The sequence below is a fragment of the Castor canadensis genome, chromosome 1 (assembly GCF_047511655.1).
Source record: "Castor canadensis chromosome 1, mCasCan1.hap1v2, whole genome shotgun sequence".
Lineage (NCBI taxonomy): Eukaryota > Metazoa > Chordata > Mammalia > Rodentia > Castoridae > Castor > Castor canadensis.
The window spans coordinates 169,747,762-169,774,241 of NC_133386.1; the positions used below are offsets into that span (position 1 = coordinate 169,747,762).

The 26,480-nt window shown below is 35.0% G+C and overlaps 2 protein-coding genes across 25 annotated transcripts in view; one reads left to right on the forward strand and one right to left on the reverse strand.

The window, feature by feature from the left end:
• Positions 1-324: 324 nt before the first annotated feature.
• Eif3m (eukaryotic translation initiation factor 3 subunit M) lies at positions 325-19,064 on the forward strand. Its single transcript, XM_020181404.2, has 11 exons — positions 325-482; positions 2,750-2,882; positions 4,104-4,242; positions 4,512-4,635; positions 4,792-4,886; positions 9,728-9,811; positions 10,321-10,420; positions 11,105-11,186; positions 14,992-15,135; positions 16,035-16,095; positions 16,550-19,064. Exons 1-11 carry the CDS (start codon positions 441-443, stop codon positions 16,668-16,670), a joined length of 1,125 nt encoding a protein of 374 aa, XP_020036993.1. The 5' UTR covers positions 325-440; the 3' UTR covers positions 16,671-19,064.
• The window catches only part of Ccdc73 (coiled-coil domain containing 73), a 141,215-nt gene continuing 131,243 nt past the window's right edge, over positions 16,509-26,480 (reverse strand). For 23 of the 24 annotated variants that reach the window (XM_074043828.1, XM_074043771.1, XM_074043863.1 and 20 more), the window contains 3 exons: positions 24,033-25,514; positions 21,846-21,979; positions 16,509-17,307 (listed from right to left, as the gene is read on the reverse strand). In XM_074043828.1, the coding sequence (XP_073899929.1) occupies positions 17,086-17,307; positions 21,846-21,979; positions 24,033-25,514 (1,838 nt within the window). In that variant the 3' untranslated portion in view covers positions 16,509-17,085. The remainder of the gene's footprint in view (positions 17,308-21,845; positions 21,980-24,032; positions 25,515-26,480) is intronic. The other variant, XM_074043857.1, reaches the window with a different exon arrangement.

The following is a 26,480-nucleotide window of genomic DNA, read 5'->3' on the forward strand; positions in this document are numbered from 1 at the left end:
TGGGCTAAATCATAACCCGAAAGAAGTAGTTCGTAGGCTTAGCAGCAGATGCCTATCACGAAGGCGGTGGCTGTTCGGAGAAACGCTTGACAAAACGCTAGAAAAGAACAACAGATCTCAGCACAAGAAATCTCCATGGCCGAACAGGACAAAAATTTCACAGGGAAGGCGGACTCGGAGATAATTCCAACGGACCAGGACACCCGAGGTCCCGAAAGCTGCCACGACCCTGTCTGCGAGACTCATGCAGCGCGTCAGCCACGCCTCCCGACGCAGCGGGAGCGCGCTACAGCTAGCCCCGCCCACTCCGTGGCCCCGCCCTGCCAGGGCTGGCGCGCGGTGACCCGGAAGCGGTTGTACAGCACCGCCGCGCGGCTCAGATCTCTTTTCCGGTCAGCGTGGTTTGGTAGTGGAGCTTCCGCGGTACCCGGGTCTTCACCATGAGCGTCCCGGCCTTCATCGATATCAGTGAGGAAGATCAGGTGTGCTCGCGGGCCCCGGGTGGCGCGGGGACTGTTTGAGGGGCCGCTGCTGAGCTCGGGCCGGCGGGACTCCGCTGACCCCGGATTGAGACACCCCCCCCATCCCACACTTGGGAGCAGAGAAACCACGAGACCCGGGTGCGCGTTCCTGGGCTGGAGCCGCACTGCTGGACGCCCGACGCCCCAAGGCCAGCTTCCTGGTGGGCGTCGGGACTCCGCTGGTCACTTCTGACCACGGTGCTGTCTGATTAGCAATGGTGTCTGCTTCCGTCCCTCGGAAGAGGCCACATCCGGATGGGAGGCGGCGACTCTGCCATCTGGGGAAAAGTAATTCTGTACTAGAGATCAAAATGCTTATTATTGTTTGGTCACAAAGGCAAACGTGACCCGTATTTTCTACGTAGACTCGTGTCTTCTGTTCCTGTTTGTGTACGGGTGAGAGTTCTGTACCCCAAAGTTAGGTTGTCAGTCCACCTCCAGCTGTGAGGCGAACACTTATGTTGGCCATCCTGATATTTGAGGATCGGGCTTTGCTCTTTCGTATGCAAGGCTCATGTTTTTTGTTTTCCCTATTACAGAAGTTTAACTAGTTGATGGGAGCTTCTAAAAGAAATGCTTTAATTTTTATTCTTTAATTTTGTACACCTGAAAGCTATTCTTTGAAGTCCTAAGTTTGTCGGTGGTTGTTTTGTTTTTCTGCTGCTCTGCTAACATGGAGATTTTTGTTTCCGTAGCAAATGTCGTTTCTTAGGTTACACGACTGTTGTTAAACAGGAATTTTCACACTAGTCATTCCTTCCAGGGAAGTAATGATTGCTTTAGGAGTTTGTGTTTAATCAAATTGTCAGTGTGATTAGAGTTAAGAAACGGAGTTCTTAATCCTTACTTGTTTTTCTTTGCTTGTACTTAACGACCAGTAAGAATGATATAAGAATAGTAAACTAGGGCTAGTGGAGTGGTTCAAGTGGTTGAGCGCCTGCCTAGCAAACATGAGCCCCTGAATTCAAACACCAGTACCGCCAAAAAAGAACAGTAAACTTGGTTAGTTCTTCGGAAAAGTCTGCTTTGTAGTAAAAGCAGAAGATGAACACAAATATCTTTTTTTGGATTGGACTATTTTATATTTCCATCATAGGGTAGCATGCTGTCCAGTGGCATTTTTGTTCTTTATTATGGTGACAGTTTTTTGGAAGTCTTACAATACCAACTCTTACATGAAGTTAGTTCATTCTTGTCTTAAAAGGTAGCACCATCAAATCTACAGGTTTAGTGTACATTTCTTCGGTAGCTAGCTAAACATACTTATGGATTCAAGTATGGCCTCCTCCAAGGTGGTTTTTTTGTTTGTTTGTTTTATTTGGTCTAAAAAGTTTGATGCCTGTGCCTTTACTAATCCTTTTACCTTTTTATCTGCCTGTTTCAGATTTTCATTTTATTATCTGCATTTTTATTTGACTGTCAAGCCTGCAAAGAAAAAAAAATACTAAATATCATAGTCATTTGTAGGAAATGTGCAAATGACTGGATGTGGTTGTTCAAGTGTTTTTATAGGTCCAAAGTAATTTTCTGACCCTTATAGGCATGTTGAATTTTAAGAGATTAGTTACATAGTAGATTCAACTTGGTATATAAATATTTTATTCAAGGCAATATTCACAGGCATTATCCTTTTATTATTTGTAAATTCCAGAGTGCCTGTCTCAAATCATTGGGTAACCAATGATTACCCTTTTGCCCAGGTAATGTCTAACTTTTTTAGTAGCTGTGTTTATGTATACACTTGAGAGCAGTGAAATTTTCATTCCTTTCCAAAAAAGTTGAATTTGGCTAATCAGATTGACCTCTTCCCTTATTTCTATTATTTTTTTTATTGTAGCACTGGGGTTCAAATTCAGGGTCTCACTTTTGCTAAGCAGATGTCCCACTGTTTGAGCCACGCCCCAACTAGATTTTCCCCCACTCCCCTTTGTGGGAACCCTTTGGGTTATATTAGAAAGCTTTTGCTATATTCTGGAAGCCTGACAGGATACAGTGATGTAACAGTTTGTGAAGGTAATCTATGTGGGCTGCAGTGTGTGAGCCATGGGCCTTGCAGAGGAAAACCTGTGACTCCTATGGACAAGGTGGTGGTTAATAATATTAATGTTAATTAATATAAATATTAATGGTTAATACTTGTACTTTTCTTCAGAAGTAGGATGGAATGGTTTGGGTTTTTGGGTTTTGTCCTTCATAAGTCACTTTTGCAACCCTGTTTGGTTCAACAGGCTGCTGAGCTTCGTGCTTACCTGAAATCTAAAGGAGCTGAGATCTCCGAAGAGAACTCAGAAGGTGGACTTCATATTGATTTAGCGCAGATTATTGAAGCCTGTGATGTTTGTCTGAAAGAAGATGATAAAGGTCTGTTTTTTCTAATGCTTACTAATCACAAAAAAATTTTTTTTTCCCCTTTTTTTGATATATTCATGTATGGAGTGAGAGGGGATTCATTGTGATGATTCTGAATAGGCTTACATTGTTTATTGGTTAGAACCCCCCCATGGACTCCCACTTCACCCCACTTAAAGCAGTTGCAAGAGGTTTCATTGTCCTGTTTTGTATATGTATATGAACCATATTCCCTCACCTTCTCCATTCACCTGCCCTTCCCACAAGTACCCCCCCCCACACACACACACACACTGAACCTATTTTACAGTCTGTCGCTATTGATTCCTAAGCCATTGTTCAAGGGGTCATGAATGTGTCCAAGTGTATGTTCAGAAGGGTCAATTGTATTGTATACTTTGTATTTCAGAAGTTAGGGTTTTTAATTTTTGCACATACTTTCAATTTATTCTGCCAGACTTCTGAAGTAAGCCAATTTTGAGAAAAGTTCTTTTAAATGTGTGTTTCTTAAGTGTTACTCCACATGCTACATGTTGATAATTTCACAATGTGCTGAAGAAGAAAGGTTCTTGTTTATAAGATTTAGACAAATATCAAATAGGTTATCATTTCAAGTAATCTAAAACCATTTTATTATTAGGCTGATTCCTCATTTAGTGAGACAAAGTGGGAAATTTTTATACTGTGAGTTCTGAAATCACTCATTAAGGTTTAGAGATTAAACTTGGTATATGATTAATATCTATTATACTTGAAAATAATTCAACCAACCAAAGTTAATAGCTTTCATTTCTAAGTCTCTGCATGTAGCAGTTTTCCTCAACTAAGACATTTGCCTAAAACCTAACCAGTAATATGCTGATGATTGAATATGTGCCAGTAAAAAATCTTAAGAATATATATATGAACATGTTAATAACCTGTTTTACTGGTTAGAAGCTAAATTTTAGGTAGCAGCTTCCTTCCTCTTTAATAAAATGTACAAATTGCTTTCTGAATGTTAACCAAGCGAACTGGTTTAGTTTAAATTCATGTATACTGTACCTTTGCTGCTCTCCATTAAAGGAAAGAGGTCTTCTAGAACTGTTTAAACTATGTAGCTAAATTACATAGGTTAGTCTCCTAGGTTTTATGACTTCCGTTGAATTAAAACACTGGAAATAGTATTCACTACACGTATATTTACTACACATTGTAGTATCACTGTTGACTGTGTTACTGATACTTGTGTAGATGTTGAAAGTGTGATGAATAGCGTGGTGTCCCTCCTCTTGATCCTGGAACCAGACAAGCAAGAAGCACTGATTGAAAGCCTGTGTGAAAAACTGGTCAAGTTTCGAGAAGGCGAACGTCCATCTCTGAGACTACAGTTGTAAGTTAAGAGCTGAAAGAAGCCTGCTTTCTCAAGGGGCTGCTTTTATGGTACTACCTTTTAATGGTTAAAAACAGTTCTGGAACTTGATTGTCAGCTGTGGCTCTTATTAGCTGTGATCTTGGATAGTCACTTAACTTCTGTGCCCAGTTCCCTCCTTTATAATGTGAAGTAATTATTAGTACTGCCTCAGGTTTGTTGTGAAAGCAGATAACCTGAACTTAATACAGTGACTGCTGATCTTAAAGCATTGTTTTGTTTTTAACTAGGCTAAGCAACCTTTTCCATGGGATGGATAAGAATACTCCTGTGAGATATACAGTGTATTGCAGCCTAATTAAAGTGGCAGCATCTTGTGGGGCAATCCAGTACATTCCAACTGAGCTGGATCAAGTGAGTTACTATGTGGAATACTTGTTCTACTTATAAAAGTAGCTTTATATTGTAGCTAAAATAAGTAGCAACTGTATACATCCTAAATGTTGTCTTTTACAATGTGGAAATATACTCAGCTGTGTTGGTAAATTTTCTCCAATTTTCTCATTATAGGTGAGAAAATGGATTTCTGACTGGAATCTCACCACTGAAAAGAAACACACCCTGTTAAGACTACTTTATGAGGCACTTGTAGATTGTAAGAAAAGGTATTCAGAAGTAATGAACTAATTTACAACAAGCAATATAAGTAGGTGGGGGTGTTTTTGAAGATAGTAGAGCTAGTGATTTTATTCTACTTTGTTCTGTAAAGTTGTTATAAATATTTCTGTAAATTTTACCTACTAAGCAAAAGGCAGCTGCAAAGACTAAAGTGGTTTTCCCTCATCTTTATACTTGTTATATGCTTTTTTTTTTTTAAACTGGTGCAATTGTTAATTCCAAAGGTATGTATGAGTTACACTCAGTTATTTAATGGTGCTTTGATATTTTAGTACAGGGTAGTGCTCGCTTTTGTTGAGTGGTGTTGAGGGCTTGTAAATCAAAAGTTACCACAATTAAAAGTCTCTAATGTCGCTGAGCTGAAACTGTGGGAAGACTGTATTAAATGAGTACCTTTTGGGATTTGACAAGGTTTTGAGTTTCAGAGGCTTTTTTTCAACCCAACAAACTTTATGCCCAAAGTATTTATTCTACCTGCTCAGTTTTAGGATGCCTACAAGTGATGGATGTGGCCCAAATTTTTAAAAATTAGTGTGTTTAGTTAATGAAGGATAATCCCAGTTTTTTGGCCTAGTTCTTTTTTTTTTCCTAGTGGTTAAATACTTCTTTAAAAAAAAGAAAGGAATCTGTTCAGTTTAGTATTCTCATACAAATTTCATCCTGGTTTGTAGTGCTAGAATAGTTTGTAGTGCTAGAATATTTAACAGAGTATCAGTAGGATTAATATGTTTCTTTTGTGTTAAAACAATGTAAACTTTGCAAACTAAGTGAAAATACAAGAGGAAATGCATTTGTTTTTGTTGTGAAAGTTGAATAGGCAGGGGATTCTGACTTAGTCTATGTCATCCTGAGGTAGTGGATACTTTGCATAACATGCTGGCATGCTTATTACAGCATTCTAGGCAGTTGTCAGTGAAGTGTTAAGAGGAAGTAGGAAGTAGTTATTACAAAGACCAATTCAAACGGTATGATAAAACTGTTAAAGAGAGAATCTTTTAATCCAGGTGATAAATATGTAGGCTGTGGAATCAGACTGTTAGAATTCATGACAATGAATAAATTACTTAGCGTTGTACCTTTTCTATTTCAAAGTGGAAGTGATAATAGTACTTACCTCAGGGTTGTTGACAAGATTAAAGATAATGTGCTTATAGAGTTCTTAAAGACTTCATTAGTGAGCAAATGCTCAGTAAATGTGGTATTATTATTTTCCCCATCATCCTTTTCATTTTTAAGCTCACCTTTAGGAACTTAGTTGACTTTTTGGCACAGTAATTTCAAATTACAGGTATTGTGATTTCTCTAAGAACGTCAAGTGTTTATTGGACTCTTCTCTGGAGTCTTCATTGCTGCTTAGTGGGCCCTTAGTCTTACGTGTGGAAAGGAGTAACTCAAATAATATTCTAACAAATTCCAGAGCTGTTTCTCAGAGAAATCTAGATAGGACATGAGCACCCATCTATGCTGTTCTAGGTATGTCCTGATGTTAACATATTAGAAGATACTTGTGGCATTTTCCACAGATTGATTCTCTGTCACTCTCCTTTTCTCCATTCTTCCCTCCCTCCCTCTCTCAGTGCTGGGCATTGAGCCATGATTCCAGTCCTTTTAGTTCTTTTTTTGAGTTGGATCTCACACTTTTGCCTGAGCTGGACTCAGACCACCAACCTCCTACCTCCACCTCCTGAATAGCTGGAACCACAGGTGTGTGCCACCACGCCTATCTTTTTTTTTTTTTTTTTTTGAAATAGGGTCTCCTTAACTTTTGCCTGTACTTTGTACTGTCCTTTTACCTGCTCCAGTCTCTGCCTCCTGAGAGGCTAGAATTATAGGCATAAGTCACCACACCTAGCATCTTTTTCTCTTCATAAAGCACTTTCTTGGGTGACTTTTGAGGTCTGTATATTTTTCCCTCAGTCATAGCTCATTTGTGGTTTCCTCCTCATCTTCCCTAACTCTAGACATTGGAGTAACTCACTCCTGAAACTCATTCTGCTATTTGTTCTGTATTGTTTTGGTTTGTTTGTTTGCTGTAGTTATAGGGGAGGCTGTAAACCAAATGCATTTTGGGTGGGAAAATTCTTCGTATTGCTAGATTGTTAAGTTCATTGCAGGACAGTATCCAAATCTATACCTGCTGAGATACTAGTATTGCATCCTAGTCATCATGACAATTCCAGTTGTCTCCCACACACTCAGTGTTGTTAGTATACTCAGTCAAGAGCCACTGCTGCTTTAAGTGTCCTCATTTAGTCTTATACCTTCAAATACCATCTATCTATTGATGATTTTTAGATTTTCCTTCTCTGTCACTTCCTTGAACTCCAGTTCTGTATTCCTGTTTTAATGTTTCCATTCAGGTTTCAAAAGGCTTCTAAAACTTGACAGCTCCAAAGGTAAACCATAGATTTTCCATTCTTAATCAGTTCTATTTTTCCTCAACTCTGGAAATAACCATTTCCATTCTTCTGCTTGCTTAAGATCAAAACCTGGAATTTATCCTTGACTTCTGTCTAAACCGTCAGCAAATTGAAACCAACTTCTCATCATTTCTATTACTACCATAAGGATTTCTTGTTTTGATTGTTTCAGTCCGTGTTTTGGTCCTTGTCCCCCAGGAAGTTCTATTTAATACAGCTGCCAGGAAGTTCTATTTAGTGTGGAATATAGCTGCCAGGAAGTTCTGTTTAATGTGGGAGATCAGATAATGTCTCCCCTCTACCCAGAACCCTCCAGTGGCTCCGTTCAGAAGAAGGGGCAAAGCCAACTCTAGCTAGCACTGTGTATGCTCTTCTTAGAACACTATTCCTGCGTATCCATGGGGTTCCTCCCCTTCTTCACGTCTACTCAGTTAACCTCGTTACAGGCCTTTTCCAATGCCTGTATAGCTAACAGTACCCCCACCCCAATCCCTGGTACTGTTTCTCCATTGTACTTACTGTTAATAGGCATACTGTATATTTAATGTTTAGTTATCTGCCTTCACAAGAATATAAATCTGTATGTTTCATAAGGGCAGAGACTTTGCTTTTCATGTTAATAGAATAGCACCTGACACTGTAGGCACTTGGTGTATATTTGTCCAATGAATGACTATTCCTGAAATATAAACGTGGGGCAAAAGCAGTGGCAACAAAAGGCAGAGATGAAACAGCATGAAGTGGTAGTTGGACTAGTGAGCATATGCCCTTCCAAAGGGCGTTCAGATGAAAATACCTTGAAACATTTTGTAAGTATAAGAGCGCTGACTTTCTCCCAGTTTTCTGAGGTGAAAAGTAGTTTGCAGTATGTGAATTTTGGATCCTTCATCCAATAGACACTCCATACTTTTAGTCTTCTTGACCTTTCAGCAGTATGTGACCATGGTGCCCCTTCCCTCAGAAACTTTTCCCTTGACTTAGATGACACCACTCCTTGCTTATCTCTAGCCTTTTTGGCAGCTCATTCTGACAATTTTTAAATGGCTCTTCTCTGCTCCTTAAAAAGCTGCTGTTATTCAAGATGTTGGCCTAGTACCTTTTTTCCTCATTCTGGTTCTTCTTCCTGGGTCATGTGATCTATTCTCATGGCCTCTGACTCCTACAGAATGAAAATCCATGTCTTCAGCCCAGGCTGCTCTTCCAGTCTTCAGATCTGTATGCCCAGCTGCTTTCTGTCTGTTTCTACTTGTGTTGCACCACAGGTGCTACAAACTCAATGTGACCAAAATGAATTTATCATTTTCTCCAAGTGAAGTCTCCTAATCCATAAATGGTGTCATTTCAGAGACATACTTGATTCTTCCTGTCCATCTTCTCTACTTGCCATATCTGGTTATTTCTGCCTTCACAGTGGTCATCTTTATAACCAGTGCTGTTGTTTCTGAGTTACTGCAACAGTCTTCAAGGTGGCTTTCTGAGTTCCATCAAGCAACCACAGTGACTTTCTTCTGAAAAGTTTTCCTTTGAATTTTTACTTATATCACTGTTTAAGATGCTGTCCTCCTCTAAATCATAGCTATACTTATGTTTACACATATTAGTAAACCTTAATTTTGAACAAAGTTTTAGAGTGTCATTTAGCTTTTTAAGATAAATGATAACATTCTACTAAGTTTACCTAAGTTGATGCAGATGTGAAGGAAAAAGTGTTTTTAGAAAAAAGGAAAATCCTGATTTCTCCCGGTTTAGCAACACTTTTTGAACTGGATGATTCATAAAGGAAGTAATGAAGGGTGAAGATAAACATTTGCTAAGACTCCAAATTGAATAAATGTAAATAAATGCATTGAGTTATTTATCCTGCTCATGGCAGTAGTAGTGGATCATCTGTATAATTTTAAGGATAATTTAATTGGAGGGACATCTTAAGCAGTTATTTAAATGTTTGCTGTTGACTCAGTAACCATACTGTCTTAACAGTTTCCCGCTCTGAGCCTTTATATTTTCTCTTTTTTGTCCTTGAAAAGACTTCTTACTCTTCTACCTCTAGCTTTTTTCACAGCCACAACAAGAATGTAAAAGCATATTTTATATTCTTTGGGTCTCAGCTTACCTGTCATTTCTTGGGAGACTTTTTCTGCTCACTCTGTAAAGTAGCTTCCTCTTTCTGCTCTTGTTACTTTGTTATATCACCTTTTATTTTCTTCATAGTAGTTACTATTTTTCTTTATCGTCTGATTTTCATACTAAAAGAAAGTTCCATGTTTTTTTTATAGACGGGAACTGTGTTCATTATCTCTATTATATACAATCAGTACATGACCTGCCATATATTTTTTAAATAAATGAAAGACAGTAATGATGGATGCCTAAAAGAAACAGATTCCTAATGCAGTATTTCTTTTTAGCGATGCTGCTTCAAAAGTCATGGTGGAATTGCTCGGAAGTTACACAGAGGATAATGCTTCCCAGGCTCGAGTTGATGCCCACAGGTAATGTTAAACATCGCTCTGATGAGAGCTTGTCAGCAGCCTAGAGGTGAACTATGGCGTTCAGTTATGTAACTCTCCATTCAAATTCTACTCCGTCCCTTAACTGAGACTGACTGGGAAAGTTATTGGTTCTGAGACTCTTTCATCCATGAATGGTGGTGATACTGTGGTAGTGAGGAATAAATGAGATAAGCCTGTAAAGCATTTTGGCATATAGTAAAGTGCTGCTGCTCTTTGCTGATCTTTGATTACCCTGGTGCTTTCTCTTCAGCTAAGTTTTTGTCTACAACTATTTTATTTTATTATATTTGAACAGATGTGCCTGATAGAAAAGATTTATTGGTCTGTTTAAACCCCTCTTGTACCACAAGACGGTTATTTTTTTTTTTTGTGGTGTTCTGTATTGGATTCTTAGTTTACTGAGTTAAATATAGTTTGTGATCTGCAAAAAGTTAGTGTAAGACTAGGATTTCAAGACTGAACTTGGTTTGTTTTATTTTCTAATTAAGGTGTATTGTACGAGCACTGAAAGATCCAAATGCATTTCTTTTTGACCATCTTCTTACCTTAAAGCCAGTCAAGTTTTTGGAAGGCGAGCTTATTCATGATGTAAGTAGCTTGTCCTATAATGTGAAAAATGTTCTCTTTTCCTAAATGTTAAAATACTGAAGCAGCAATACTTCTTTGCATTAATAAACATGACTATTGGAGAGATCCTACTCTCTTTGTATTAAGAACAGGCTGTTATTAGGACCAACTAATGAAAACAGTCTTGTTCTTTCTCCCTTTCCTTCATTTCCTGACTTGGCCTGGCCATTATGGAATTTGACAGTACATTTTTTTAAAGTATTATTACTTAATGTTACTAGTCTGAATTAGGAAGATAAATCTGTGACTGTGTACTTCTGTAATCACAGCACTCAGATGGCTGAGACAGGAGGATTGTGAGTTCAAAGCTAGCCTGGGCTACGTAGCAAGACCTCTCAAAAAATATATCAAAAAACAAATGAACATGCTTTTGAAATGCAACTATAAATACTTTTTGGATTGTTTTCCATTTGAGCTCTACTAGTAACATCATTTTTCAATGTGGATAATTTAGAGCTTGCTGTATTTACTTACTTTTTTAAATTAGCCAACTGAGCAGGTGGTGTGGGTGGAAATTTGGTAAAATAGATGTTCCTGTCCTAAAAGAAATGCAGACTTTTCATTGTCAGGGGTCAGTGTCTTTAAAAATTTGAGCATAAGTCTTGATTCTGTCTGATAGTATCTTTGTTTTTGTCACCTTTATAGCTTTTAACCATTTTTGTGAGTGCTAAATTGGCATCCTATGTCAAGTTTTATCAGAATAATAAAGACTTCATTGATTCACTTGGTAAGTTTTAGGGTTTACTCTTTGGGGGATAGAGAAAGAGATGGGAACATGCTACTCTCTTAAGAATGCTGTACTGTGAGATCCTCTAAATATGGTTGTAGCCCTCTGTATACATTATTACCCTAGTGAGTGCTGTGTGATAGAACAGCAGTGAATATAGTTGGACCATCAAAAAGATGACTTAGAATGACTTGGGAATCAAAAAGCAAGCGTTAAAGATGGCATTTGTGATGTAAAAGAAGAACATGAAACTAGCAGATAACCTGGGCTTTTTTCTCTCCCATAAGAGCTTGTTGGACTTCAGCCCCTTCCAAGTCTGCTATACTAAGATTCTCAATCAGTTCTAGCAAGAATCAGTTCTAGCTTGGAAGATATTCAGGTGGAAATAGGTTCCATTAATAAATGTGTTTTTCAAATTTGGGGGATGGGAGGAGCAGGAAAGCAACTAACAAAGGATCACCATTGCTTTGATCATAATGTTGACTTATGAAAGTGCTCATTTTAAAATCTGATAAAATTTGATGGTAAAAGATTGAATAGTAATTTATACTTTTAGTGCACTGCCATTTTTTAAAAAGATAGATAGAAAAATTGTTCTTTTTTTATCCCCTCTACAGTATTTCAGGCTTGGATACCGTCTGCCCCGTCCCAGCCTCCACCAAAATTATGTTCCATTGCTAATCATATTTAGGCAGCTAAAACATAATGTAATGATTTTTACTCAGTAGTAAAAACTTTCTTAACTACAGTTGTGAAGATAGCCTAATCTGATTTTTGTATTTTAATTTTGTTGTTTTAATGAATAAGAGTTCACAAAATGATTGCCAAATTGAATTGAATCGAATCTTTATTGATTCCATTTACATTCAGTATTTTAATTTCCTTCTGGAGCATGTTTTTAACATGTTAAAATTACAAAGAATACTTAAAAAATCTGCTGTTGAGCAGATTTTAAATGTTCCAAAACTACCAGTTTTTTGACAGTGACATCAAATATGAAACTACTTTTTCTGTTAGGCAATATTCAAAACATTAGAGATTGTGAGTACATGTTTCATATTAAAATTGGATTATTAGTTTCTTGGTTGGTTGAGATATAGATGAAGAAGAGTATAATTACAATTACTTGATTATACTTAGTTTCAGTTGGTAATCACTAATTCCTTTCACCTGTAAATTTTGTACAGCCTTTGGGATGGAGAAGGTTGGCTTATTCCAATGTGAGGCACTTGAAATATACCAAGATTAAGTAGATGCAAGAGTGTTTATGTAGAATGCTTTGCCAGGTGCACTAGACCCAGAAAAACCACATTTTGTCCAGTTAATTTGCTTTGTGGCATGAAGCTATGTGATGGAATGTTAATGTCAGCAACCTCTTTATTTACGCACCAAGGCAAAAGGAGTAGTAATTAACACTTTGACACTCCCCCATTGATGTGTAATTGACTGTTTCAAAGGAGCACTGGTTCATAAGCTATTGCATGCATTTAAAACTGCGTTTTCTATATTGCAGCATTTTAAGACAGGGGTCAGTGACAATGCAGAAATTGCTCAATGATGCACATTTTTTTATTACTGCATTAAGGTTTTGACATACTAGTAATGAATAAATGTTTCCATAAAATTAGATTTTTTATAACTTTAAAATTGAAATATGACAGAGAACAGTGCCTTCCTCTTTGAAAATATTCTAGTTTTATGAAACAAACACTGCTTCCTTCACATCTTTAACTTGTAGTTCACCTGCTTAACAGTTTGACTTTCAGAACAAGAGTACTAAAGGCTTAAAGTTTCGTTCATTGTTTTAAACTGATAACTTTAAACATCCACTTGAAGTCTCTTTAGGCACAAATTTCCATATGTAAAACAGATAATGATTTTATGTAATTCATTCTAAAAATAATCTTCATTCCTCTGATACCTTTTTTTGTTTCATTTATGGTAAGGTAACTGCACAAAGCAGTAAAGTAAAGAGTTTTTAATCATATGTTAGAAATTTCAGGAGTTTCTACCATTTTATCACTATGAAAGAACTATGTATGCCCATAGAACTGGGAATGTTAAGGAATTTTCAAAAATCTTTGATAGGAAACAGTTCATACCATCGCTAATTTATTGTGCCAGGTAGAAATCAGATTTCCTAATATGTCTTTTTGGAAGTCTATGCAAATCAATAATCTTCAATTAGAAATTTCTTTATATAAGATGCTTTGGGGAAACATTTTATTAAATGTTTATATTTTGGGTTTTAGGTGTATTAAGTTATTTGTTACAGCTGAAAGTGGGGTTTACAAATGTCTAGATTCCACATTGGCATCATTGTGTCAAAAACATTTTTTTATTAACACTGACAACATCTTGTGTCAACTGAATTGCCCTAACATGTCCACATGTAATCTGGTGTTATCCAGTTGTTGCCTTTTTGCTTCAGAAAGTTAATCAGCATCTGATTTGCATTCGTTAATTAGGGTTAATGTGCACTAATTGATTTTTTGATGCTTGTAGATAATCATTAAACTCAGTTAGCAATACTTACTTGTGTACCTCATTCATTTGAGTTATGATGATCATGTTTTTGTTGAATCTCTGCCAAATAGGAATCCTGTATCATAATTATAGCTAATTAACAGGTGACCATGCCCTACATTAATGGGCTTCTCTGGTCTTCCACTAATATATGAATGTTATAAATTTCATTTATTTAATGGGTGCGGCAACAAATAACTTTTAGCAATGCAAACTTGAGGCTCTGAATTGCTAGAGGACACATAATTAATCATTTGCTAAGTTTACCTAATTTGAAAGTTAAAAGAAGAGGAACATGTAAATGTAGATTAGTTTTTAAAACTTGTTTTTATAATATGATACTATCAAAATTTTTGAGAATCTTTAATATTCTGTTATAATTCTGCTTCAGATTAGGACCAAATGTAACTTGGATATTTAGAATTTGTAAATTGTCTGTTTAAGCCCTTTGTTTTATAAACACACCTGTATTCTAGGACTATTAACATTGTAGCTGTAAGTCAGTCATTTAATCTCTTTGTTCCTTGGATTTAATGTCTACATTGGTTTTATTTTTTTAAAGTAAAAGGATCAGGTAGTTTATCAAGTTTCCTTCTAGGCCTGACAGTTGTTTGTTATCCAAATAATTATAACATCATGTTTCATGAGAAATCTTAATTACTTACATAATTTTCTACTTTTGTCTTACAAGGAACTGTAAATGTTGTTACAGTTTAATATTACCTAGTACTGAGCATATTGGCCTATGAATGTTAAATGATAAACACATTTTGACAGCTTTGATCAAAGTATTTTGACAATAAGTATTAAATCCAGAGTGACCTAAAGAGAAATGGAATGTTTTCCTAACTAAAAATGTTTTTAAAACATTTAAAACATCATGTTTACTAGGCACAGTGACACAAGCAAATAGTAAATAGATAAGAAATCCTGTGTGCTTAAATGAAGAGGTATTAGTGAAAATAAGCTTAGGTAATTTAACTATGAAATGTACTTTGCAGATTTTATCTCCTAAAATGTAGAAATGCAAAAATGTAAAAGGCACAAAAATTTTAGGGCCTAAAAATATAATTTATAGCTTATTCTTAACTTTGAAACTAATTGTGGCACTTCAGCAATAAAGAAATGTTGCTCTAAAAAATAGTTTTAAATACTCCATAATGTCAGTTCATTGCTTGCAAATACAGTTTTTGTCAAAATTATTCTATGTAAGACAAGAGTTACAATTTTGCAGTTCTTTAGTTGATGTGGATACTCACCGGGCTTCACTTTTGTGCAGGTCTGCTACATGAACAGAATATGGCAAAAATGAGACTACTGACTTTTATGGGAATGGCAGTAGAAAATAAAGAAATTTCTTTTGATACAATGCAGCAAGAACTTCAGATTGGAGCTGATGATGTAGAAGCTTTTGTTATTGATGGTAAGGCAATTAGAACTTTGCATTTATGTATTTGTTTCTACTATGGGAAACTCAGTATTTTCATCTTGAAATGAGTCTTATGCTAACACAGCTAGGTTGTTTTGTAGCAAATGTGTATGTTTAATGATAAGCAGATAGATTTGTAATAGAATGGAAATTCAGTGGATATATAAATTATGTAGGCTTGGGTCTTTGTTCTAGTTCATGAAATTGCATAGAACAAAGTCCTTTAGGCAGTATTCTCTGCTGGTTCAGAGGACAGATTTTAGCTTCAGACCTGGGTTTGAGACCAGGTCTTCCTCTATGATAGGCATACAGGGGGCTCATTTGTGATTGTGAGGATTTAAATGAATTAATGGAGGTAAAGCACAGTGCATGGGACATAGTAAATGGTCTGCAAATCATAACCATTACCTTTTTTTTTTTTTAATTAGCTCAGAAATTGGACCTTTCTCCCCAACAATTGCATTATGAAGTGATTTAACTGTTAATCAGGATTTTTTTTTTCCTCCACCATTTTAAGATTGAAAGTTGGGGAGGTTGTACAGTTAAGATTAATAAAATGTATAGAGCTATAAGCATAGTTTCCAATGAAGGGTCAAATAGTCATCTAAAGATGTAATTTGGAAATGAGTTCCACCTGCCATGTGCGCTTACAGGGAAGAACTAGAATTCTTAATAAAAACTGTAATGGTATTAATTGAATAGATTGGCCCAGCATCCGTAGGATGAATGCACACCCTTCCTCTTGGTTATAGTTATATTGCTTTGCTTACTAGATTCAAAGAGCTGGTTTGTAAAATAATGTTGGAAACAGTATAAAGTTTTATTATGGTTAGTTGGCCATACCTTATCTGAAATTTTCTATGTAACATATCATGTAAAAAATGTTTTTTCAGCAGTAAGAACTAAAATGGTGTACTGCAAAATTGATCAGACCCAGAGAAAAGTAGTTGTCAGGTAAGACATTTAATACTTTGCTGTATTTTGTAGAACAATTTAGTTTGTTCTATTATTTCACTTAAATGTTTAGAAAACCAAGGTAGTGTTCTTCTCAGTTGACTGTAGTTAAATAGTGGCTATTTATCATAATTTTATTAAAGTTCAGACTGAATGTGATTAGCTTATTTAATGAAAGAGTCCTATTTTCCAGCACATTTCATTTAATGGCTGAGCATTGGCTAGAATACTAATGACTTTTGTGTCTGCTTTATATAGTTGAGGAGAATAGGTTTGAGATCAATATGGTAAAAGATTTTTTTTTAAAAAAAGATCACTTAAATTCTCTAATTTAAAATTTTATTTTATGTATATTTAATTTTGCTCTTAACTATGTTCAAGTGTGTACTATTATAAAAGAATACTAGAGGATAAAAGGTTGACTAACTTTTGTTTTTAATTTTTCAATTTGTAGTCATAGCACACATCGGACATTTGGAAAACAGCAGTGGCAACAACTGTATGACACACTTAATGCCTGGAAACAAAATTTGAACAAAGTGAAAAACAGTCTTTTGAGTCTATCTGATACCTGAATTTTTATGCATTTAAATTTGTTCTTTTGGGGAAGAAAAAGATCTGAGTAAAATATCATTCATAAGCTAAAAATTTGACTAGTCTGGGCATTTATTGTCTCAAATTTAAAGTAAAATCAAACTAGAGAATAGAAAGTAATAGATTACAAAGGGTCACTTTGTCTTATACAGTACTCATTCTGTAAGGAAGGATTCTGAAGGAACAGGCAGCACGATGAAGGAAGTATGTAAGGAACTACACACACTTAAAAGCTAAGTAAGGCGAATTGGATACTTAAAAGCAAACTGTAAATTTAGGATAGATACCTTAAAATGATGTATTTGCAGAGCAGAAAAAGTTGAGAAAGTGAAGACAGCTACAGAGCTTTACGTGAATAGTCATCTCGCTCCAATAAAAACTACATCAGTATTTAAATTACATCACGTCCTTTTTTTCCAACACCTCTTCTGCTTTTCTTTTTTTAGGTTGGTTGTCATTTTCTAAGCTTAGGAACTTTTCGATTACAGTTAGTTGATTTGTTATAAGACCCTGCCAGTCATCTTCACCAGAAGAGGCAGCCAGATCAGGAGTGTCTTTAACCTTTATTGCCTGCAAAGGGTTTTCTAGCACAGTTGAAATCAGAGGCTCTGCTTTCACCTAGGAAAGATGGAATTTATTTTACCATTGAAGATATACAAAGGGCTTTAAAGGAAATCCAATAAGCCTCTACAACAATTACTAGCATGTAATAAAGGCAACGTTGTCATAGCTGATTTACAGTTACTTAAGTAATACTATGTAGGCTAATGCAGTAGGTCTTTAAAATCTAATATATTCCAGGGATACCACAAATGTTTTCTAAAAGATACTAAGCTTATGACAAAAGATATTTAAAACTATGCAGATAAAAATCAGTTTTGTTTTCTACACCATTCTCAGATGTCTATTTTTTCTATCCTCTATCAAAAAAAGGAGAAAACTAAAAATTCAAACGGAAGTAAACTATAAACACTGCTTTTTATTTCATGTTTCCTCTCATGCTTCTGAGCACCATTGTTGAAGAAACAGGAAAGAGCAATGAGGTATTTGGAGGTTGGCATGCTTCCAAAACACTGCATTGAGTCATAATACTATATTTTAAAAAGAACTTTTTCATTTTAAGTATTTTTTCTAATAATAAAATACTTAACCGAAATTTAGAAAACAGAACAATGCATGTAAAGAAACTAAAGATTATTAGTAATCCATTACCCAGGAGTATGTAGGTATTTTGACACTTTGCTAGTGTTGGCTTTTTTTAAGCAAATTTGACCATTCTATAGACTTTTCTATTTTTTTCCTTTTCCTCTATGAGCAGTTTTGTAGGTCTTTAACATTTTTCATAAACAGCTGTCAGTGGCTAAAATATAGTCCCTTTTTTAGATGTGTGGTGATTTTTAACTATTTCCTATTGAATGTTGAAGTTGGAGCTGGTAGAGTGGCTCAAGTGGTAGGAGCGCCTGCCTGGCAAGCTTGAGACCCTGAGTTCAAATCCCAGTACTGCAAAAAACAAAATGAAAAAATGTGACTGTTGAGATTGTTCTAGTTTATCCCTATCAGAAATAAATGTGAGGTACTTTCACAGGAAAAAACCTGATGGGCCTCAGATGAGATTCCCAGATAAAATTTATTCATCTCTTCAAAGGGAATATTAAATTGCTTTAAGATAACAAGTATTGTGTTTTAGGTGTAAGGAAAATATATGTATTAGAAATACAGAATAAGAATTAAATTAAAATCACCCCAAGATTCTGCTATTCAACATTTTGATGTAAATCTTCTGGTCTTTTTAAAGATTGGGTTCATACTCTTTATAAATTTATATTGCTGTGCTGAAATTTTTTTTAGCATTTACTATTTTGAAAAGTCTGTTATGGGGATAATTCCATCATATTCTGTGTCCCGTAATTTAGTATATTGTTGGATTACCTGAATTTTAGGAAAATGATCACTGTTAAAAACTAGGCTATATTTTTTTCATAAACTCTTGTGAAGATCTTTGAGTATTGCGTTACATTAAAATCTTTCAACATGGCAAAAGGGGCGTGTTAGTGACACTGTCATTTTCAGTGTAAAAAATTATAATTTATTTTTAAATGAGGTCAAATGTTTAGGATCTAACCACAATTCCCTAAAAATTAATCCTTTTGTATTGCTGTATTTGGCTCCCTGAAAATTCTACAGCCAGCCACTCATCCCCTCAGAGTCTTACCTCTGATCTTTGGGGCAATACTGTGTTTCGTATTTGTCTAATTGCTAAAGAGACTGTGAGCAAGTCCTAGTCAACATTTATGAGCCTCACCAGCTTCTTTTAGCTACTATATGCTATTGTAAATAGTTAACTGTTTGGTATGGAATAAAAATACATAAATGTATTAATGTCTGGCATGAGTTTTCAATCTACCTTATTTAGTTCAGGACCAAAATAGATTCTAAGTGACCTACACAGTAGTGAGGGTAAAAAGGGAGAAACAGATCAAATCTAAGTTGAACTTTGAAGTAAAATGACTGTTGCTCTGTATGATTTTAATGGGCCTGTTTTCTACCAAACTGTTTGGTGCCATTTGGCATCCAAGCACAAGTGAGCAAGTTTCCCAAAATTCTGATACTTTTACTATTATCCTGATAAAAAGGAAGAACATAAATATACGTATCTAGTTTCTTTTCCCTTAATAACCCACTTGATAGAAGGGGTAGAAGGAGAAACGAGATATAAGATACAGTGTAGATTAGCTAAAGTTTGATTTAATAAAATTTGTCCTGTTTACCATAGCCTACTGCAATAATAATTTTAATCCAGCTGTTACCAGACATGGCACTATCTTTGCTCTTTTCCTTCCTGTATCTCTTCACTTCCTACTTCCTCTTTCCATCTAGCATTTCCTATAGCTTGGTACTTGTCTTATCTCAGCTTGTGGTTAGATGAGTAAAACAGTCTTATTTACTGTGGGCCCTCTACATCCTCATTCCTGGATATAATCAAGACTGCAGCAGGCTTACAACCTAACTCTGAGAACAAAATATAGACCCTGTGTTTTTTGAAGTTGCTCTGAACCCATAGGGAGAATGTTAATTGGCACCTATCACCTGCACTGAGTTTAACAGGTTTGGTGTGGAGAGTCCATCTAAATATGGCAAAAAACAAAACTTCTATTCCTTTTCTCAGCTGGAATCATTGCTAAAATTCATTTGTCCTCATTTATAAATAGGTTTGTAAACTTTTTGTAAAGATCCAGATAATGAAACCAGGCACAGTGTCTCACATCTGTCATCTCAGCTATTTGGGAGGTAGAGATGGGAAGGCATGGTTCGAGACCAGTTCAGGAAAAAATCCCTATCTCAACAAACCAGTGGAGTGTGGTGGTAATGCCTGTGGGACCAGCCAAACACAGAAGGGAGAACTGCTCCAAGCAAAAAACTTGAGACACTATCTGAAACACAAAGCAAAAAAGACTGGGAGCGGGGTTCTGGTGGTAGAGCACAAGCCTGCCTGGCAAGCACAAGGTCCTAAGTTCACCACCTAAAAAGAAATTTTTGGCTGTGTAAACCAAATTGCCTTACAGCTGCTCAATTCTGTCATTGCAGTGCAAAAGCAGACAGTATGTAAAGGAGTAAGTGTGGCTTTGCTCTAATAAAGATTTACAAGATCTACTTTTGAATGTTTCCCACATTATATGGTAACAATTAAGCTGGGATAATGGTGCTTAGCATAGTGCTTGGGACACAGTAATAAGCACTCAGAAAATATTCATTCAGTCAAGGAACTGAATTTATTTTACAGGAGTTTCTTTGAAAAGAAACTTTTAAGGTATAAGTTAAGAGAAGCTTAGTAACATTTGACTCAGAGCCAAGACCATTTCTAAATGACCTTATCAAATCATTTCACATTTGTGTCACTGTTTCCTCATCTGTAAAGTAAAAAAAAAAAAAAAAAAAACCTACAGGATGTGAGACTATTGCTTTGAAAAGGTTGTAAGTTCTATAAGTATAAATTCTTAGAAACAACATTAATTGCAGGAAGAACTTTAGGAATTAGACAAAGAACTTACTAGGTTAGCTATAAAAGTGTGCGTTCAAGACAAATGTGAAATTTCCATATTTTTAAAAAACTTGAAGACAGGACTATTTTAAATATTTGACCTAATTACCAATGGAGTGTCTAGCTTTGATCTCAAACTTTTTGCTTTGCTTCTATGAAGGCAAGAACCTAGGGGTCCCAGTGTCAAATTACTGTTCTCTAGGTACTATATTTTAAAGGTATGTTCTACTTACCAAGAAACTAGACTGCTGTTGCAGAGCCCAGTTACAAAAATATGAAAAGGGTAAGTCCTGATTTTTCCCTTCAGTTCTGAATTTGAGGTTTCTCCAATTTAAAATGGAAATACATTGTTCAATACATTGTTAAGGATGTGTTAATATAATTTTTATATGTGCTAAAGAAAAAAGTTTAAAATAAATATAAACAACTAAAATGTAATCATTCTTAACTTTTTAGGTCACCTTTTATCAGTTATGCCCATACTTTTCATTTTTTCAAGACTTTGAACCATATACTTTTTTCTTGTTGAAGTTCTGCACACAAAGATATAAAACTTATAAATTTAACCAGATAACCTGTCAGCCAAGTCGCTGCTTTCCTATGACAAATGGACTCCTGGGAACCATATGACCTCTATAAATGCTCTGCTTAATACATATATCCATACTTACTATTCATATCACATTGGAGATATTTTATCTTTTCATACATTGTATTCTGATGGAAATTTATCACAGTTTCAAAAATAATGTAAATTAAACTAGGCACTAAAAACAGACTATCTTATTTTCTAAGCATCACATTTATTAGTAATTTTTTGAATGTTCAAATGCCACTATTTCTAAAATGACGTGACTAAAAAAGTAGAAGTACATAATATGATGCCTCATACTCTCTTTCCCAAAACAGGCTGGATTATATCTATTTGATTTATACACTGTGACTTTTTCCTGCTGTTTTCTATCAACCTTAATTATGAAAAATGGTGCCATGTTGCCCTCTTGATATTATTTTGGAGATCAGTTAGGTTTAAAGCATCCAGATGCATACAGTTCTACACATATCTGTAGAATTAGCTCACTAAGGTCTGCTCAGCAATATTTTTTAATTGACTTACATGTTCTGTGGGAAAAGAAGAATCATAAAAAGTCTTTGCAATTGCATTCCTCTCTTCACTGGGCTCTCCCTTGGGATCTGGATGGATACTCCAGTTATTCAAAGTGTCAGCAACTCTGTTAATGCTGGTAGTATCTGACAAAGAGGAAATGGCAACAACTGAATTTTATTCTCTAGGCACTCATTTCAGTGACTGAACTTTCTAATTGTATGCTTTTGCAGTTAAAAAGCAATTTCTATTTTTATTATTTGGATCTTAAGAGTTTTCCTAGACTTTCCTCTTACATTAGGCATTGCATTTCAGAAAATAAACAGTATTACTGCCCCTTTCTAAAAACCTGCCAGTTACTATAATTTGACATTAAAAGGAGTAAAATAGTATAAATAGCTTCTAAAAATAACTCATGTTATCCTTATTCCCCAGGTTACTATATTAACCACACATGTAAGTATTTATATAATGACCATTTTATGAACTCATTTTAATGGGAAAAACTGAAAAAAAACTAAATGCCAAGCTTTATAAACTATATCTGAAGAAACTGGTCACAGTAGCAAGTCCAACAAAGGGCTTTTTAGAAGAAGTCATTGGGCTTTAATAAAAAGATAAAACTGATTTAAAGAAACAACTATAAAGGTTAAAGATAGTATGTTTAATGAGAATGTTCCAAGTTCAGTTTTTTAAGTTTAGATTTCTCTTACATCTTACTTATAGCATTGAAATGTAACTGAGAATATGGTAAATTATAGACCACTCCTAAAGTAGCACTGAACTAACTCAAAATTAATAATTCTAAAGTAACATTTTATTATATTTTTTAAAAGACTAGTTTGGCAAATGGGGTTATATAATATTTTGGTAATTTCTATTTTTCCCTACATCACATCCCAAATTGGTGCTAGTAAACAAGGAATACTTATTTTATTTTTAATACCCCAGTATTCTTTTTAAATTTTTCTTGATTTCCAAAGAAGCCTGTTAAATCTGAGGACCGTACAAAGTTTTCCTTGTAATCTGCATTACTTTAATGGATCTAAATGTGTTGTTAAAACACACACAAGGTTCTCTTGGTGGGGGCTTCTATAATCCCAGAACTGAGGAGGCTGAGACAGGAGGATTGTAAGTATGAGGCCATCTTGGGTTATGTGACTAGACCCTGTCTCAAAAAAAAAAAAAAAAAAATTAAGAATGTCTTTAACCTCAACAACTATAAGGTTGCTATTAGCAAAGTAAACTATTTTCTTCACAATCATATTGCTGTTTATCTTCAATTTACAGTTATACACACCTGTTTTTAAGTATTTTTATTAAAACCTTATGAAAAACAACAGTAAAGACAATGGACCCCAATGCACTGATCACCAGATTTCAACATGCATGAATACTGCCATGTTTTTCATCTCTCTTTCCTGGAGTATTTTAAAGCAAAACTTAGGTATTATATCATTTCATGTGCTGGTTTTTAAGAATAAAATAGCCCCTCTATTTTCTAAGGTATTTAAAATTTGAACATATTAGTATACATACATAATTAAATCAGGGATTCAACTGAAAGTGTTTCAAACAGTGATAGATATCAATGACATGAAATAAATTTCTCTGTTCCACTGTTACTTACACAACAAGCCCAAGTAAAGGAACAGAAGGAAATAGGAAATCTGAGAAAAGGGAGAAAACTAGGGAAGAAAATAACAGGTTATTTATTAAAATGTCAGTCAGGGATTTTAAGGATGTTGAGAGGATAGACAGGAAAGGAATAAACATGCAATACACATTGTCAGGAACCTTATTAACAACTAAAATTCGTTTGCCCTAAAAAAGTAAAAAAAAAAATCAGGTAATTAAGTAGCTGTTCCTAATTTAAAATTAATGATCTAGATAGACCTATTGTTTTTGCTATAACTTGATGATGGATTAAAACAACAGCAACAAAGGAAAAATCTCTAAATGTGATGTACACATTGATAATTAATATTGGTCTAAGTTTAGGTGAAAAGATATGCACTTCCATCTAAATAAAACCTCATCAAATTTTACATATCTATACATGTATGTAGTATATATCAGTGTTAAGCCAAAAAATGAATACAAACATTTTCACTTTAAACAATATTTGGAGAATGTTTATAAAGAATAGTAAGTAGTAAAACAAATTTTAAGAATTGAGACATAACCATGTTTTCTTACCTGGCCCAATACTCTCTCTGAAGTCATCCACACCATCATTTTTACAAGGAGTCCTTGAAATGATCTTTTTGTTTTGTAATGGACCAACTGGTCCTTCCTTCAGCAACAAAGGAATGCTAGGAGTTGAAGTGCTCACTGTTTGACTTTCAGTTTGATTTACTTTTGACCAAGGACCAGGTTCTAAAAAAGTCATGTGTACTGGAGTTTTCTCAGTTTTTTTATCTGAAGTGGGAAGATCAAAGGTTGACCTTCCACTTCTGTTTACTAAATCTCCAGATGGCTTTATGTGAAATGAATGTGATTCTTCCAGCTGACCTTCATTGTACATTTTTCCTGAAACTATGTCATTTAATGACTCTGTTTTCTCTGTATTCTTTAACAATGTATGCTGTCTTTCATTAACATTGACAAAAAAGAGGCCATTTTTTGTGGTTTCGGTTATCTGATTTGCATTGACTTGACTGTCATTGGAAAACTGTATTTCTGTGGAATTTTTCACATGAACTCTAGTTTTCAAATCTTTGGCTTGTGAAGAATGGCTATTCTCATGGTTAATCTGAAAATGGGAACGGGTCACATTGTTATCCAGATAACCCAAACAGTTCTTAAATTGACTATTTTGCACATCATTCACATTTTTCCACATAGCTCTTTCCACAGGGCTTGAGTTGGGTTTCACCAACATTGGCATAATGTTAATACTGTTTTCTGAATTCTGAAGTACTTTCAAATTATCAGCAATGGCAGCAGATGAAATGGGGTGATTGATTACTGTATCACTGGGAATAGTCAATTCAGGTTTCTCCTTAGTATCAGAGACTTGATGAAAATTTGAAGGTAATATGCTGCACTCACTTCTTTTATTTAACAGTTGCATTTGTTTTATTTTATACAATTTAGCATCTAAGATAACATTACTTGAATCCTGTAAATTGTACTCACAATGAACAGGATTCATTTTTACATCTAGAGATGAATCCAAATATGCTTTGGTTTGATCACTATTTGTAATATGTTTCTCTGTAGCATTTTCTTGTGACCCTGGAAGCAATCTGAAAGGTTCATTTTCACAAACACCTTTATTTTCATTTCTTTCATGATCCGTCTCATCTAAAATATTGTTAAATGACATTCTATTATTTTCTATCACCAGAGGAACATCTATATCTGTGTGATGAAGACCTAGTCCTTTTGTTCCTTCTAGGCATTTCTTGTCTGTTTCTATTGCTATATTTACCACTAAAGGGGGATTATTTGGTAATTTAAATTCTGTACATCCACTGTCTTTTTCCAAGCCATTGTCTTTTATTTCTGTAGTAACTGATTTTCTATAGTTAGTAACATTCAAGGCTTGCTTTTGACTAATTACATCTTTATCTAGGCAGAGGATTTTGCTTAGAGAGATTTCACTTTGATTTCCATCCTGAGATATAATGGTATTATTAACTTCTTTCTTGAAGCTTTTTTCAAACAGCTGTAAATCTGTTATGAAGAGAACACAGGAAAATTGTGCATTATATGCTAAAACCTGCTTTTTATAAAACAGGTACCACCTATGTTTATAAAAACATTTAGCCTAAATATTATATTGGCCATTAATTGTACAAACATAATGATTTAAATTTTACCTAATTGCCGAGTTCCTTTTATTGTAACAAGTAATATATTTGGATGCTAAATATTTTGTTCAACCTCACTACATTTTTATTTCATAACAGCAAAAGCATTTTTGGTTTAAAAAAAGGGGAGTAAGATGGGGCATTACAAAATGGTTTCTATGTGTCTAGTCTGTTTCCTTTTGCACCTACAGTACAATCCTATATAAACACAAAGCTGATAAAAACTGATTTATTCTAACAGGTTACACTCTAATTTCTTTTACTACCTGGGTCTAGCAATATTCAGGAGTTGGCAGTTCACGTCTCCAAATCTGAAAATCCTCACTTTTTTATTCAATATGCTCTAAGACAAGACCAAGACATTAATTTTAACTCATCTTATGTTCTCACTGTAGATATCAAATCTTAACTATAATTAAAATAACACTGAATGCAAATTTCAGGTCTTAAAGAGCTTTTTTAGTCCAATCATTCTTTCTACAACATCTCCACCAAGTGGTTGTTTCTTCAGCCTAGGTTTGAACACCTTCAAACAGTACCATCTTTAAACAACTCTTTTTTCAAAGTGGAAGAATTAGTAAATCACGTCAGGGGTTACAGAGGATTGTTTGAATTAATAAAAGTACTCTAGTCTGGTCATCAGAAGAGCACTGGTGACCCAGAGAAGATTCTCAGCAAAGAACTAAATGTAGAAACCTAATGTATAGAGAATAAGAGATAAGAAAAAAATGCAGAAATGTAGTTTTTCCCAAAAAATAGATTTAAAAATTTGACTGCTAAAAAATAGCTTGAAGGATGCTTGTTTTGTTGAGATACTCAGATGAGAAGG

What these genes read in the sequence shown, in the direction of transcription:
- Eif3m (XM_020181404.2), top strand. Translation starts at nt 441, where the DNA reads ATGAGCGTCCCGGCCTTCATCGATATCAGTGAGGAAGATCAG. An exon ending in CCATCTCTGAGACTACAGTT is followed by an intron (nt 4,243 to 4,511) that starts GTAAGTTAAGAG and finishes GTTTTTAACTAG; the next exon opens with GCTAAGCAACCTTTTCCATG. An exon ending in AGACTTCATTGATTCACTTG is followed by an intron (nt 11,187 to 14,991) that starts GTAAGTTTTAGG and finishes ACTTTTGTGCAG; the next exon opens with GTCTGCTACATGAACAGAAT.